The sequence below is a fragment of the Empidonax traillii genome, unplaced genomic scaffold, assembly GCF_003031625.1.
Source record: "Empidonax traillii isolate 1590-97213 ecotype Southwest subspecies unplaced genomic scaffold, ASM303162v1 scaffold702:size1046427, whole genome shotgun sequence".
NCBI classification, from domain to species: domain Eukaryota; kingdom Metazoa; phylum Chordata; class Aves; order Passeriformes; family Tyrannidae; genus Empidonax; species Empidonax traillii.
This window is the reverse complement of record NW_020955895.1, coordinates 659,804-676,881: the sequence shown is the minus strand read 5'-3', so window position 1 is coordinate 676,881 and position 17,078 is coordinate 659,804. Positions and strand designations below refer to the sequence as shown.

The following is a 17,078-nucleotide window of genomic DNA, read 5'->3' as shown; positions in this document are numbered from 1 at the left end:
TTATTTATTTCTATCATCACCACTATGCTGCCACTATTGGTCTACCCAAGCACTACCTTAAAACAGAATAGCATCATAGATTCCATTACAAGCCCCATAAATCACTCAAATAGCTGTTGCTTCCAGAAATATGGCTCACACTCAATGAGCTATATTTGCAGAACTTGACCTTTGCTTTTCAGAAACCTTCCAGCCCTTTCCAAAAGTGGCCACTTCAGGAAGATATGAGGCCATAATCCCATGTCTTGCCAACCACAGAATACCTGGGTGCCTTGTGCTGACCACTCCTACCTTGTGTATCCCCCATCATTTTAGCATTTAAGGTTTGAAACTTCACATCATCCCTATGCCATGTGGAAATACTGTTATACTCCTACATTTAGAGGGGGAAAGACAAGATTACTTGCTAAATGACATCCTGTAAATCTCAGGGAAAACAGTGGTCTCCTGACTACTAGCATATTGTCTTTAATCCTAAATCACTGCTCCTTTCATGTAAACAGTGAAAAGAATTTGTCCCAACACTTTCAAAGTTCAGAGGCAACACCTGGATAAGCATTGCACCCTCCTCCAGGTCCCCTTTGCAAGGCCTGCTCTTGTCTTCCTCACAGCAATGATTTTTGCCTATAATATTTTTTGTCTTTAGGAAAGACTAATTGTCTCTTAAAGTATATGTTTCCAAAAGGAAAAACAAACAAACAAACAAACGCCACAACACAACAAAAACTCCAACTGTGCACATTTTTTTAGGACACAGAACATGGATTACAGTGCATTCACAGACTGTTATAAAATATTTTCTCATTGCTTCATCTTGAGTTGCCTTTTCCCAATGGGTTTCTTTCTGAAGCTAATGCAGTGGTTATGAGTGTTTGAAACAAATCTGAATTGTGCAACCAGTTGGACAGGCTCAATGACTAAACAACATATTCTCTGAGTCTTAAAAGGAAAATACTTACCTCCTTATATATAAATATTAAAAATATAAAAGTAATATAAATAGATAAAAAAATGGAAACATATACTTAAGCAAAATAGCAACAACATGCAAACAAATCCAAAAGTGCCAAAAAGAGTGAAAACTGCAAATTGTGGCACATTTACCACACACTCCTCAGTCAGCTCATTATTTTTGCTTACACAGTGTGACAGAAATGTTATGTGATTACACGTGCAAAGACCACCCCAACTTTACCATCAGCTCAGAACTGCCATGGTGAATGTCAAACCCAGCACATCAAATGAGAGCTGTTGGTAAAACACAGGGTGTTCAGCTTTGCACAGCAGATCAGTCCTTCTGCATGTCCTGCCCTTCTCATTTAATTATTTACAATTCAAACATTTTTCTCCAGAATGAAGAAATTTATATAGCTGAAGTGTGGCTTTAGAAAAGTGATTTTCCCAGCTTAAAACATTGGTTACATGCAATTTTTTCAGTTTTTGAATAAGTGCTCCACTCAAACTAAACTTAAAAATTTGAAAGCAAACCTAACGTTTTATTTTATTCAACTCAACTAATAAATACTGAAAAGGAATGTATTTACTTCATAATTTTGAAACAATCCATAAAGTTTCCAGCATTTCAAGTTCTACTCCAAAGCTTCAGTCAAAAGAAAATTCTAACTCAAATTCCCTTCATTCTAAGTAGAAATCCACAATTATGTGTATTGAGAACACGATAATATTCCTACTATTCCTATTCATTGTTTCTGCCAATAAAAGAAGTTAAAACCTGAAGAAAGTGATCCTACATTAAACCTCCCAAATCAGATGGTGGTTTTAATTTGTCATGTCCACCACAGTGCAAATAATAATCATAGATTTATCAACTTTTGCAAACATGAAATTCATCTTTTCGGAGGGGCTCCCATAAAGTACCAAGTGAAGAACAAGCCCTTTGTTTTATTCTGATACACACAAAGTTTTTGGTGTGTCTCTGTCATAGACTCCAGTCCAGCACAGAAATACCCAGGCTATGGTGAGTGCAGGAAGCAGACCAGCCAAGAGCTTAAGGCTTTCATTTTATCAGATACATAGCTTCTGATTTCAGATCCACTTTGATATGAGCAATTTCATAATCATTTCTGAAAAACATGATATTTGTTTACCCTTCTCCCTGCAGTAGTACAAAGCAATTAGTAGAGACCACAAATCTGATCACAATTCGCAATATTTGTGTTTATAGTCTATCACTCTTTTAATTGCATAAGTTATGTAAGCAGATTTTTTTCTTCCTGCCGCTTCCCAAAAGCAGGCAGTATGTGTGATTCAGTCCTTGCAAATACTGCAGATTCCTGATGGGTAACTTCACTGATGCCCTGGAGACTCAGATCTGTAGCAGAGACAGCTCAGTGCATCCCTAACACAGTTCAGGCTCATTGCTGAAAACAAACTGTTCCCTTATGGCTTTAGCCACTGACAAATCTCTGCCTGGGATGGACTCTGGTCTGTAATTGCTCAAGTGCTTCATTTTTTATGTTTGAGCATGGTACCAGTTATGATGCTGGATGTAAACAAACCATATTTTGGATTTTACAGTTTTTATGTCCCCTTCATTCCAAAAGTACTTTCAAAGAAGACACAGACTTTTTAAAGTTTTCTGCAGTGTTGATCTTTGTCTCAGGGAAAGTCTTTGGAAGGCAAAAGATTTAACTTTAATGACACAATCCAAAGTGCATTATGTAAAAAAAGGTCTGAAGACTTAATGAAATATTTGCATTATTAATAATTGGAAGTATGTGACAAATTTTCTGTTAATTAGTCTAAATGAAACAAACTTGGTTGACATCCTACGTGCCATGCATTTACAGAGATGTATCTCCACTTAAGAAGATAACTACTAGCTAAACCATAAAAAGTGTGAAATTTTTGAAAGGCAATATAAAGTACCAGCAGAAAGTGAAAAAAGGTCGTGCATATATAATTAGCTGACGGTACCTAATACTGAAATATTAATCAGATATTTTATTGTCATTCAAGACAGTTTCTAAGAGTGTGCACCTGAAGCCTCAAATTTATAAACCACTTCACTGAAATAGGCAGGTTACAACTGTATGTCTCTTATATATCTCCTATACAACTCCTCCTTGGAAAAAAAGGCACAAGACCAGGTCCTGTGAATGCTGAGGTCCTGTCAGGAGCCCAAAAACTGCAGAAACCCCATTAGAGGACTGTTAATTGCTGTAAATCCTGCATGGGATCAGAAAGGGGCAGAAATTTGGGTTGTAAAAGACATCATGATTCTGTCCTTGTTTCACTTACAGCACAAAGAAAAGAACTTTCTGGTTTTATCAGCCAACAAAAAAACTACTCAACCAGTGCTGGAATCAGAGGATTGAGGGAACATCTCTCCTGATCTCTGAGAAGGCTGTGCTATGCAAATATCTCTGTCTCCCTGGACATTTGGCTCTCACTGAAGTCCACAGTGGATTTACAGAAGCAGAACAAGTTCAGTTTTTGTGAAAATCATATCACAAAGAACTGTTGCAGTGACTACCAAGTAAAATCCAAAATGAAGCCAACACACTGCATATGGATGTCAAAGGTTTATGGGGAAAATGTGTGTCTAATCCCATAAAACATGCAACACTTAATTCCACACTTCATTAAAAGAAAAAATTACTTGTGAGGTTTTTGGTTTTGTTTGATTTGGCTTCATTTTTACTTCTATTTCATTATTAATTTGTCTGGGGATAAAAATGCTGTTGTAAAATATTCACTACAAAACTGTGTGGTTTATATTTGCAGCAACCTAGTTATCTATATATTACATCTTTATAGCCCCCACAATTATTTCATTCTACCTTCAAAACCCTGTTCATAAAATACAAATGTTACTGGTTTACAAGCAGCATAATAATTCAGTTTGACAGAGAGGAAGAGTCCCTCAGCATTCTTCCTGATAAAGATAAATTTACATGTTCTTATTTGCAAACCCTTTCTGCTTCTGTGGGAGTTTTCTGCCTTGCTCTTGGATTTCCTCCCTGGTGCATGAGCTTTTATACCAAGGAGGGGTTGGGATGTAAAGGAGACACAAAAAGATACAGTCATGTCCCTCTTTAGGACAATAATGAAGCTAATTAAGATGGAAGTCCAAAAATGGTCAGTAAGGAAGCTGAAAAAACAGGAAAAAGGGAATATGACAATTCAGCACTGAGAAAATTTGTCTCTTTGCAGAGACAGCATTAAGGAGACTGTCCCAGGCTCCTAGGAGTTAGAGAAGAGGGGGAAAAAAATTGCACTGAGAAATACCATTGAGATAAGGCTTTTTATTTTCTGTACTCAGTCTGAGAATTAACTGTCCAGGGCACAACCACTGAAAAGTAGATATAAAGAGAACAGACAGCACACCAGCTTTGCTAAGAGCAGAAGACAGAGGCAGGGCTTTGACCAGTGTCAATGCAAGATCAATTGTGGAAGCTGGATGAGTAACAAAGCTCGAAAAATAGGGGTATTACATCTTTGAACGACTGAAAAAATCCATTTGTGGCAATTAGCAAGCAGTTAATAAATAGCTCTTGTGTCAAAAGGGATTAAGTGCAGGTAACCTAACTTTGGATGGAAATGCCACCAATTCAGAGTCTCTGTCGTGGCAGCTTGTGCCTCATAGTGACACAATGAAATGTTACAGCAATGCTATTAAGCCAGTAGCACAATTCTCAAGTCAAATGGAACAGTCTGTACCCAAAAGATGCACCAAAAGCAGACAGATACTTCCCAACTAGTACTTAGAACCGCCTAGTAGATGGAAGGTCCTCTTAGAATTTCTTCTATACAGATTACATCTAACTTTCATGCAAAAACAATCAAGCATTGAGATACAGACCTGATAATATGAATTTTATTCAATAAAAAGGATAATGGGTTTTCAGTATGCACCACGGTCGAAGGATGAGATCTAACTGATCGTGCTTGTTGGAACAGAAAGGTTGAATGAAGAAATGTGAGCTACCTTTGCTCTTCTAGTAAACCTGATAATCATCAAAAAGGTTGTGTATGGCCAATAAGCAGAACAGAGTAGCCAGCAGCTAAAGAGAGAAACACCTGATAAAAAGAAGCTTCTGTGCAGTCTGAGACTCCAAAAGAGTCTTGTCATTACAGGGGAGAAAAAAACCTGTACCTAAAGGGACATTTATCAAACTGTGCCATCTCCTGCACTGAATAAAAGTCCATAGTGCACTAGGAAAGCACCTCATCGAGGCTGTGTCAAACACAGGAACAAAAGTTCTGTAAGTCCAGGTACACCAGAATGAAGAATAAAATTATGGACAGATGTAAAGAAAGCATTTCCTGTATCATGGAGTATGAATATCCAACTAAAAATTTGGACTTGTGGCTGAAATAGCTAAAAGCACATGAAAATTAAAATAAAATATAAACAGGGGTACATGTGTAAATTCCAACAGACCTGAGGAATATATGAGGGAGGACTCAGAAAAGATGCAGTCTGGCATAAATGACAGTGATAGACCCATGGAACTAACAAGATGTGGGTCAAACCTGCTTCCCTGTTAAGCATCACCAAGTTCAACAACAGTGGCCTGTGCTGGAACCCATGTGAGATAACACAAGTCACCTGGAATATGACATGAATAATAAAGTGACAAGGTCCAATATTAAAAAAAAAAAAAAAAAAGGATAGTAATGAGGAAGGCCAGTTTTGAAGAATTTCAGGACCTCAGAAGACCGAGTGACTGGACAGTAAAAGGAGCCAATCTTTGAACAAAGAAAGAAAAGTCACTATTCCAAAAACAGCATTTGTGCAGTCTTTCCAGAAGTTCAAGAACATCAATATGAGATTATCCGTGGCTAATTAGCCAAGCGGATGTCACAAACAGGACAAGCATGATTTAGGACACTCTTCCCACCTCCTGTTTGCCACCATTACTGTATGAGGTGCTCTGAATGCTACCAAAGTGCCCTATGAGGAGTAAATGACCTTTAACACAAAGGCTTCTCAATCCTGTGCATCCTCCAGGCTCATGGGCTGTCTATCACTGAAGAAAAAAGCAAACACATCCTACAACTGTATGACAGCTTTTAGTGCCTGTCTGGAGACAAGTTGGGGCAGACTGTATGTAGGAATAAACACTTTCCCCCAGATCTTCACAGTTTTTCTCCTCCTGAGTAAGCCAAATTTTGCTTTGATTGCCATGAATATTCATGGGAATTCAGAGGAAAGCTGAATGGAGCACCATCTCCAGGGCTTAGTGTTTCCCTCAATGACTGAGCCTCATCAATGCCAAAGGAAAAAGCTATTCTGAACACAGCACTAATGGCTGTGGATAGTCACTACTAAGAAATGATTTAGGTCAGGGGGTGAAGGAGCAATCAGGAGGACCAAAACCAGAGAAACAAACAATAATGTAACCAAACAGACACTGTTGGATACTGGCCAAATCCTCTGACCTCCCTGTCTGACGGTCTTCACATCAATCACATCAGAAAAGTGGGAGAACCAAAAAGCCATGTTTGGCCTGTGACCAGGAGGTCAAGTAGAAGGTTTTGGGTTCCACAAGTAGAGAGGCAAATACCTCTCACATTGGAATCTGCCACCTCTCCATGCCCATCACCTGTTTCCAGCCTTGGCAGGTTAAAACTGAATTAGCACAGAAGCAGCAAAATGTTTCTTTTCATCCAGATCAGTCCTGTCCAAACACACCTGCCAAGAGAAAAGCCTGTGTGCCTTCCCAGGTGAGGTATGATCTGTCTGTGGGTATAAAACACAGGTGGCAAAGCTAAACACAAGCCCTGCAGGATTGGTACTGGTGTACTGAGATAACTGAGTGCCAAGGGAACCTGAAACTGAACACCAGCCAAGTGGAAAATATCATGCTCTGACGCATCATCCCAGAAGAGATTTTGTTATACTCTATAGCAGAATAGCAGCTAAAACCCAGGCTGTGCTGCCCAGTGCTTGTGTGGAGAGAGCATGTGAGGTGCTTGGTGCTTGTAATGATGAAGACACAAAATGCCTTTTAAAATGAGGGAGAAGGAGATTCTGTCATCCAGGAGATGCTGCTCTTGCCATTCCTCAGCTCCAACACACAGAAGCGTTAATATAAAATTGCACACCGTGGCTTTGGCAGGGCAGAAAATTGTGAGAGATTTTCCACATTCATGCCACTAAAAAGAATTTTTGCTAGTCTGGAGCAAGAGATATTACTTTAAATAAACGATTGTTCCTGAAAGTCTCTCTGTACTAACTGGAAATGGACCATGAGCTAGCAGTGAAGTGTCAAGGAGCATGTCCCTTAACTATGGGCAGTGGTTGCACCAGCCTCCTTATAGGAAAATCTTCTCTGAAAGCCTATTTGACTCTGACATTTTCTGATAAATCATTCCAAGAAGAAGTTTTCCAGCTTCTCTTCAAAAAACTTCTAGGTCTTAAAAGACAAAGATGAAACAACACGCCAGTGCCTGGTCCTGCCCAAGACACAAAATGCCTGTTCTGATACTACTGTGCCTACAGAAACTTATCCTTATTTAAAAGGGTAAACCTATCAAACAAACCCTATCCATGAGAGAATAAATCTTATAAGCCTGAAACTAGCTTAATAAATAAAACACAAGAAATGCCATCATGGAGTTGCACCCCATTTTCCCACAGGAAGCACCAGCTGAGTGCAGGATCAGCCTCTCCTCAGCCTCTCCAGAATAACATTCAAACACAGAGCAAGTTACATTGTGCTTCAAAGGAATCTGATTCTACCCACATGGGACACACACACACACACACTCCAAAATAAAGTCAGATTGGACTGTCTTTTGAGGGAGAATGCTAGAAACTAAAGGACTGTAATTTCCTTTCTTCTGTGGATCCAAAGCTTACACTCACTACCTGGAGCTAGTGCTGTATGACCTGTCATAAAAATGAAGTAATTTTCATAGTCCCTGCTTTCCCAAATGTAGTCTTTCATCTTAAAAGATGATCTATATTCTTTGTTCCTAACTACAAGACTTATTTGCCTTCACTGAAGAAAACACTTAGAATAAGTCCACTTCAAGCAGTTCCAATCACTTTGTATAACTGACTTTTCTACCATTTTTTGTGTCATATGTAGATAAGATGAGGATTTTTTTTCACACTAACAAAGAGGACGGTAGAAGAGTAGGATAAAAAAAAAATTAATGAAAATTACACAAACACTGCTAAGAAAACTTTTTCTATTATTTTCCCCCTAATACTTTGAAGAATATCCTTTTTCTAGTCACACAAACACAAAAAAGCTTCCTATTAAGAACGGAATGTACAATTTTATGTGGATAACCCCATGGTCATGACCATTTATTTGGCTTGAGCTGCCAGGGAGTGCAATCATACTTGAGAACACTCAGGCTGAAATCCTTGACAAAGAGTTAAAGTGAATTAATTTGTCTCATCAGATGTAGTGCTACACGTTGAAGAGAAACGGCAGAAATGACCTGATGGGTAATACAAGGTGGAGGGAAGAAAAGGAAGAATTCAAAATTAAAACTCAATTTTGCAGTAGCCACAAAAGGACCTATAAGACAAATTGTGCAGGCAAATATAACAGATACAGCAACACAAAGCTCCTGCCATGCCCTGGTAGGCATAACTCCAGGTGTAGGTCTGCAAGAGAAGGTATTAATCAGGTGGATAATTTCTGCAGTGAGTGCTGGGGGTGAAAACAAGTAACAACTCTCCACCAGATGAGTTCTGATTGAACTTTTAAAAGGTATTTCCACAAGGAACAGCCCACTGTCCCTGCTGTCTCCTACCTCCAGCACCCCACCAAACCTGCAGAAACCATGCAGTGCAGAGCTGTGGGTCAGAGCAGGACAAAGGCAGGTTTTATGCTGCCTTTCCCTCTGAGGAGACATGCCCAGACCATGGGAATTGATGTCACTCTGCTGCAGCAACACAAGAAAAGTGTCTGGGGATGTGTGTGTTTTGGGAAATACACCCCCACAGCTAAGTCTGATAGATTTTGTCAGCCAGAGCTCCAAACCTGGCTCCAAGCAGAGTTTTTAAAGTCTCCAATCCCTATTCCCCAAATCAAAACCAAAGAAGAAATTGGACCAAGTCTCTGCAGTTGGTTCATGTCCATGGGAATTACTACTCTTTATCTAAATAAGATTGAATTATAACCATGAAGTTTCAGAAAAAAAAAAAAATATTAGAGGCCACAGGCTGGTGTGTGCTAGCACTATGAAAAATGAGCAGCTCATTAATTCCAGGCACTGTATTAATTTGAAACCCATCATACAGCCCTGATTTCACAAACAGGTGCACCAAGGCAGATCTGAACACCACAGAGAACAGACAGAGAGGCACACAGGACACAACTGGTGAAGGACTGCAAACCATAGTGCTCAGGTCCACTCTGATGATAAAGACAAGTGACAGAACAGACACACGTCCAGTTCAATACAAAACACGCTTTGCCAAGGACTGTACTTAATTTCATTGTTCTGACTAACAGGAAAACAAAATATCGACAGCAGAGCAAATTGAAAAAGCATAATCAAATGCTACAACCATGATCTTTACGGTACTTAGATATCTAAAGTATTAAAAGCCCTCTAAAATACAACATTAAAAAAAAACTTCAATAAAACAGGAAGAATGCAAAAAAAAAAAAAAACAAACAAAATAACAAAAAAACCAAACTCAAACAAATATGCTTTATGCCTAAAATGAGAGTGTTCTCTAAAAGTAGAATGGTCACAGTGAGGGGTGAATAGAAAACCCAAACCCTATTTTTTAAGAGCTTTTTAAATATAATTTTTTTGTTCTAGTAAATATAAAAATAGGAAACTATTAAAAACCCTTGCTCTGCAGAAATGACCATATCTTAAAAAGCTATCTCGATAGTCCAAAGCACAATTTCTATGAAGAATTAATTGCTTTGAAATGCACCTCTAAGAGTTGTAATCAAATTTGGGATTTGAATATTCCTGAACTGGGCAGTCAGAGGGTTTGAGATTTGTTGAGAGCTATTCTTTGACGCACATCTCTCCTTAAAAGGATTTTTCAAAAGCTTAGGTCCAGAGCTTAGGCTCTGGTCTTGAGTTTTTAGGAATCTGTTATTAGCACCACCATTAAATGCCTCAGTGCTGTGGTTTCTGAGCTGATCTGGGGACATCTCTTCTGGGAAAGATGAAGAAAATTGTAAATTTTTTGACTGCACACTGTTTAGCAATCTGTTCACACTAATGTGTCTATGGATGAACAGCTCCTTCAGAAGATAACAACATTCCACAAATTGAAAAGCTGACTGAGGAATAACGTTGTAATGCAAAGTCTAATTCAGTGAGAGATGGGTTTACGCATTTTTAAACGCATTTTCTTAACTGGGGAAAAAAAAAAAAAAAAAGGCAGCAATTTGTTTCCACTAAAACAGGAAATATTTTAGTATTTTCAGGAACTAACATACCTGTGGTATTTGTGCTAAGGATGTGCCTATTTCATTGTTAATATTGTCCCAGTGGCAAAGAATCATTCCCAAGTGTAGTGTAGCACTAGTTTGCCAGACAAAAGGAAGCATTTCACATTTCTTCTTCCACTGCACTGCTGGTTTTGTACCTTCCACACATTTTAGACACACACCTTAAAAACCTTTTGCATAGGTATAAATGCTGCAACTCACACTGAATACATGAGTGAGGAATGTAAAAGTGCCTCTCTTTAAGTTACAATATTTAATGTGTCAAAGCCTCAAAATCCTTCAGAAGGCTCCTGCAGCAGTTTGTCGAGACAGACACCACTGTTTTGCTAAAACATTGCCTAATACTTACTGTGAAGGTACTGAGCAACGTTTATTATCCACTCCTCTGTTAACTTCCCAGCTTTGGTTATCTTGGAACACTTCAGCTGACTTGAGAGGTCTCTTGATTCAATCCAACAAACTGTGTCCTCCCTGTAGCTGTAGTCCAGCGTCAGAACTGCAGATCCTTTCACAGGGGTCTGTGCAGACATTTTGCTTCCATTAAGATACAAAACTTCGATTGTCTCAGAGCTTGCAATCAGAAGAAGAGGAGGTCTATCAGCAGGCTCTAAAAACAAAGTGAAGAAAGGATTAACAGGCTGTATGTACCACATTAATCTTTTGAGTTCTAATGCAGCTTTTAATGTTCTTACCTGCTTGCTGTAAGAGATGCAATAAATTGGTTTTGTTTTTATTTTCATAACTATCATATATTCCAAATTAGTCTGTTTTATCCTGCTGTTCTAACGGTTCACATCATTAAATAAAATTAATTACCCTAACCCCACAGCTTCTGTTTAATTCCAAGTATCATTATTGGAACATTTTTCATGCCTAAGTCATAAAATGAAATACAATTTATGCAAATTATTTCCATCCAGATTACTGGAATTTTTAAAAGAATGAAGACCAGTAAAACCTGCAGAACTTAGAAGTACACAGGAAATGGTAAGGTGCTTTTCATATTAGAGTCTGTAAAATAAGACATAAACTGAGGAGTGGATGCTGCTAAAAGATCTTAAAATCAACAAAAAAAAATACTAATGCATTGAAACCTGGCTACAGCATAGAGATGATGGGACTACAACTATCCTTTATAAATGAGAAAGAATCATGCAGTGGAGGTTCCTGACAGGAAAAAGAGAGTGTCTCATTTCCATTGGGTTACCATTACTATTGTAATAAACAAAGACAAAATATGAAGCAGACATTGAAATTAAGATATTACATGCAACTGGAAGTGCTGTCACAATCATCTGAATCACTTTGCCTAGAAACCATGCCAGTAATTCATCAAAATACTTCAGCAATGTGTGAAAAATGAAGAAAATAATAGCTAAGATTATATATCTTAAAATACACAATGTTCCAGTTCAAGTTAAAACTTCAAAAAGTTACATTATCCACAGAGAGGAACAAATAACTCTCATTGAGATACAATATATTTAGCATTATCTATTGGGCACAAAATCAGCTGTTCTTGCTTTAGATGTATGTTTTATTTATATGTTACTCCACTGATTATTCAGGGCTGGTTTCAAAATTTTCATCTGATTTATTCAACTGCAAATAAATATCAGTCTCTGAACGACGAGGATTTTTTTTTCCCCTGGGAAGAACCCCTTTGTTTGCAACAGTGGGGCAACATTGCTTTGCTTTAATTTATAATGAAGAAATGTTGTTGACTATGTGAACTGGCTGGAAAAAACTGCATCCAACAGATGTATGTATTTAAGATAGAGGACAGGGAAACTGCTTTCTGAAAAATCCCCTTCCTGTGAGATGTTCATCAACCAGAGTCCTGCTCCAAGTGAGATTGAGCTGATGCAGGACATTACGAGAAGATTTTCTGAGAGAGGAAGATACAGCAATCCTAAAAATCATCTCAGGCTTACCAGGAATAACAGTGATATCTAATTTTGCAATGATTTACTTTTATGGGAATCACTTAATAGAAAGCTGTCCTTTGCAACATGTGCAACCCCACTGCAACATGTCTATTCACCCCATCCTTTTGCTAAAGTAAATAATGTTGTCAAGTGGGCAAACTTTTTGCATGTTGGATTTAAAAACAATTACCTCAAAACACAGGCACTCTCACTGCAGTTTCAAGCACATGTGAAAAATATTTGTGTTGCCAAGTCAAGAGCTCTCACCCCAATGTAATCTGCTTCTATTCAAAGGGGTGTTTGAACGCTGCGTTGACATGGAGCACTTTCAATCAACAGTCTACCTAATTCAAAATTTTAGTATGCAATTCCAACTGTCTAAATGGTGAAAAAAAAAAAAAAAGTGAATAAATAAAAGGTTTCAACAAATAATACTTCATCAGGAGGTCTGATTAAAGAGAAAAAAATGCTTCAGTGAATGCAGTGCTCAGTGGTCTCGCTCAAACCCACAGCAGTAGGTGTTAAATTCTGTTCTTTGGTACTATCAGCTTTTATTTAAAAATCTTGCTTGATGATTTATTTTTTTTTTTTCATGTAAAGTACTTCTTTTCTATAAGGGATCAAGAAGTATTCTTCCTAAAGTTAATTACATTTGGTCTTTTCTTATTCCTTCCCATCTCATAATGCATATTCTAACTTGTAACACACCTTTCCCCTCTCCAGTAAATCCCACACTGACACCTGCAAAACCACACTTCTGTAGCAAGTCCTCTTTTGGGACTTTCTAGCTGTCCTCATCATCCTTATGTTCACTTCCACCAATCCATGACTCAGTTCCACACGTAAGATTTTTTAATTTTTTTTTTTCAGAAGATATGTATCAACTGCAGGGATTTAATTCCTTTGTGAAACAATCCCTTGTGGTGTAAGCCATGAGTGAAGCCCCTTAGTCTTGTTTTCTTTCTTTTTTCCAAAAGAGAAGGCAGTGTGGTTCTTGTTAAGAAATTTTCTTTTAAATCTGCCAGGTAGATCCATTTGCAGTCAGTATAAATCTCTCTTCCCCCCCTGTTCTTATCAATTTTTGCTACCCATCAGAACAGAGCCAGACTTAAGAGCTCCTGTCCCTATCACCCACTCACCCCAGCTTCCCAGACTGGTACCAAAGGTGTGTTTCCATCTGCATCCTGCTGAGTTTGGGGATTTATTTTTACATCTGACAGCTCTGTGCTCAGCTTCTCTCTTCCCACAAAATAATACCACTGCTTAATTCTGGATTCAATCACTCTTTTCCCAACTACCAGCAGTGTGAAAAGACCTTTACTATTATTTTTGCTCTTATACTTTGTGCTAAGTCGGATATTTCCACTCTCTGCAATCTACAAAGCCTCAAAGAAAAGGCAGCTCAGGGGATATTTGCAGTTCCAAAGCCACCACGGTGGTTTCAGGCTGCAAGAGAGAACCATATCTTTCCTTGCACTGTTTTGAACCGACCTGTTGAAAACTTTAACGAGGATTTAATACCTCACTAGACTCCAGAGAAAGGTTATATTTTAGTATTAATGTCTAAGACACAAGAGAATTCTTAACAAGAATTAGCTTCGAACCTCTTGAGCTGAAGTTGTAATCAAACCTGGCTGCAAACAAAGGCATGGTAAGGACTCGTGGCACTGCTGAGAGGTTCTGTTCACCAGGCACTATTACACAATAAAAATCTAGAAACTAGATTACTGAGTTTGAAATCATAATTTTAAAGCAGAACTACACGAAATAATTCGATGGATTGTATCAGATAATCATGGTTTTTTCACAGTAGGGTAGGTAACCTGCTTCTTTCAGTGCTGCTCAGATAAGGGTGATTTCATAGTTATTTAATATATGTATATACAAAAATATTAAAAGTTCCTGCAGAAATTTTTAAATTGACTTACTGTATAGCACAATGTTGATGAAAAACGAAAGAGAAGATATTAAAGAAATCATGTATTCTTCCTCACAAAAGCTGCTTGTTTGTTCCTCAAGAACAAAAGCTGAAAAGTTGAGTGGACAGATCTGGTATGAGTTAAAGTGAGCTGGCAGCAGCCTTTCAAATAAGTGGGCTTCATGTGTGTTATTTTTTCACAGGTTTTTTCTTTTCTTTTTTTTTATTTTTTTTCTTTTTATGGGAAAGATAAGAAGTGAATGGCTCTTTAATCCAGGGAAGTTTTATGATTCATCCTTCTTGACTAAAATGAAAGCATTTTCCTTTGAATTATGTTTAAGATAGAGTAGTGGAAAAGATGAAAGACTTACATTTCCCTCCTCCCTGATCTTGTCTAAAATACAGATCAATAAGCGATGCCACAACAAATCAGAAATGAAGGTGTTTTGCACTGCCAACAGACCTACTTCTCTGGAAGAAAAGCTTCAGAAATGCCAGCAAGTTGGGCTTTTTTTCCCACCACAATGATATGAAAAGGATAAAATCCAGAATTCAGTGTTGATAAGCAGCTTAAACGCCCTTCTGCTGGGGTGTGCACTGTAAATCATAAGTACTTTGCTCTCACCAATACATGTACGGTATAAAAATCTGAAATATTATTGAACAGTGTTGAATAAAATGCAGGCCCATTTTGTTTTGACACTATTTTTGATGTTTAACCATAACGTGCCCCACAAATGGGTTGTTTTATCTCTAAAGCCTCAAGACTTAGTTCTGTGAGATTATACAAGAAAGCTGTGCTGTCAAATTAGTTTAAAAGTGCTGAATTTTTTTCTAAATAACCCCCCCAAAAAAAGTTTCATTTAGTCATTTTCAGTTCATCCTGCTGTACCTTCATGGCAAATACTTCTTACCACATGGCATTTGTCTCTACATAGGTTTTGGAGACATAAAGCATGCCACGAACTTTTGGAAAACAGATGAATTTTATTTCCTCAGCTAAAGCCTCCCAATTCTGTAATTTTCTTCTCTTAAATACTCTTCTCATCACATGAAGACCTTGCAATATAGGCATAAAAACTTGGTAAACACAGAAGTTCTAAAATTCTGTTCAGTAAAGCTATATCTTTTTTCACTTTCACCTTAGAAGAAGTCATTAACTACTTCTTTATTCATAAAATAAAATGTGGTTAAAAAGTCTGGAAAAAACCCAGCTGTTCTGATGCCTATTTTAACATCCTTCCCCAGAGGGACTGGGCAGCTAAAAGCTTCTGGCTCCAAAGTTATTCAATTGTGCTGAGGGAAAAAATGCAGAATTTAATGAGGGAGAAACCTCACCACCTTCAGAGCCGAGCGTGTGGCTGCCTGAAGGGCAGGAAAAAGCAGTTTTTGAGAACTTTGCTAATTGAACCATGACGTGCAGAGAGTTGGTTGGGTGGGGTTGGGCTCTGAGGCCATGAAAGAGCTCACGGAGACCTACAAGGTCACCACACTATCCCCTGACCCAGAACAGGGCTCCTCCAGACCCAAAAAAGGGACACCTGCTCAGCACCTTCTGTATCTGGGGCCTCCAGCACCTCCTCCACCCCACTGCTCATAAATATTCTCCATTTGCAGAGGCAAAGGGTTGATGGTTTGGTGTTTGGGATTCTGTCGTGCGTAGGATCACCATGTGGGTGGCAGTTTGCATTCTTAGCAGATCTCCTGTCATTAATAATGAAAATTTTCCACAATGCCTAACCTAACCTCTAGTGTTGCTTCTCGTCTTTCACAGCTTTTACACGCAGAGTGGAATATTCCTTGGCTCATTTACTTTGTTTGTGTGGCAACCACTTCTGCCAAATGCAGACAAAGCAGGGATCTCACTCTTTCCACCCTTATTTTCTTTAGATTGTTTAAGGAAAAAAAGTTGATAATTTTTCTACGTCCTGGATTGTTTGTTTTGTTGGTTTTTTTTTTCCCTTAGACACCTTTTTTTCCTGGATTCTGTTCTACTGATCCAAAGTTGCCCTGTCTGATGCCCCTCACTCGGTGTCATATCCCAGATGAAGCAATAATCCTAACCTAACCCTAACCCTACTTATACACACCTTTCCCTCTGTGCAACAAGGTGATATGGATTCATTTTTGATCTGTGACATCTTAGACATTCTGGATGTTTGGATTTACATACTTTTCCCCCAGTCTATTTGTGCAGGGCCATGCCGCATTTTTGTCCCTTCTCAAACCTCATCCTACAGGAGAGAAACTCATGAAAATTGGTTTCTATGACCAGGGAAATTATGACTGTAGCAGTGAGGGTATAGTAAAGTGATGTGCATCTAGCACATGGAAAAATCACCAATTTCCACCCAATTTCCACCCAGTGAAAGAACACAAACTATCACAAGCTCTTGCATAACTGTGCAATAAAAGCACCTTCATTATTCATTCAGGTTCCTTTATAACTTCTGTGTCATATGAAATATCTGACAAAAATACTAATCACATTGATAATTTAATCCAGCATTAATTCTAGGAAAAGTTGTGTTTAGACACACACAAAAATAATGTAATGAGCAACATTCATGATCTTGGCTTGTATTGTCCTGCAGGGATTTCTCATGAGTGATGATTCCTTTCCAAAAATAACAGAAAAGGTGAAAACTAGGGTAAAATAAACATGATGAAGTAGTAAAACATACCTATTGGTCTAAGAAGGGAAACTCCATGGCTCAGCTCAAGCCCAGTACTGGCCTGAGGAAATCATGAGGGTTTCCTGATCGAATATTCCATTATTAATTTTCATGTAGTGGAGAAAGAAGAATATTAAAATATTTT

General features: G+C 38.2%; 1 protein-coding gene across 6 annotated transcripts in view; it reads right to left on the bottom strand.

Moving 5' to 3' along the window:
• LRP1B (LDL receptor related protein 1B) overlaps positions 1–17,078 on the bottom strand; it is a 671,639-nt gene that overhangs the window by 295,493 nt on the left and 359,068 nt on the right. For all 6 annotated transcript variants that reach the window (XM_027900055.1, XM_027900058.1, XM_027900056.1 and 3 more), the window contains exon 5: positions 10,762–11,019. In XM_027900055.1, the coding sequence (XP_027755856.1) occupies positions 10,762–11,019 (258 nt within the window). The remainder of the gene's footprint in view (positions 1–10,761; positions 11,020–17,078) is intronic.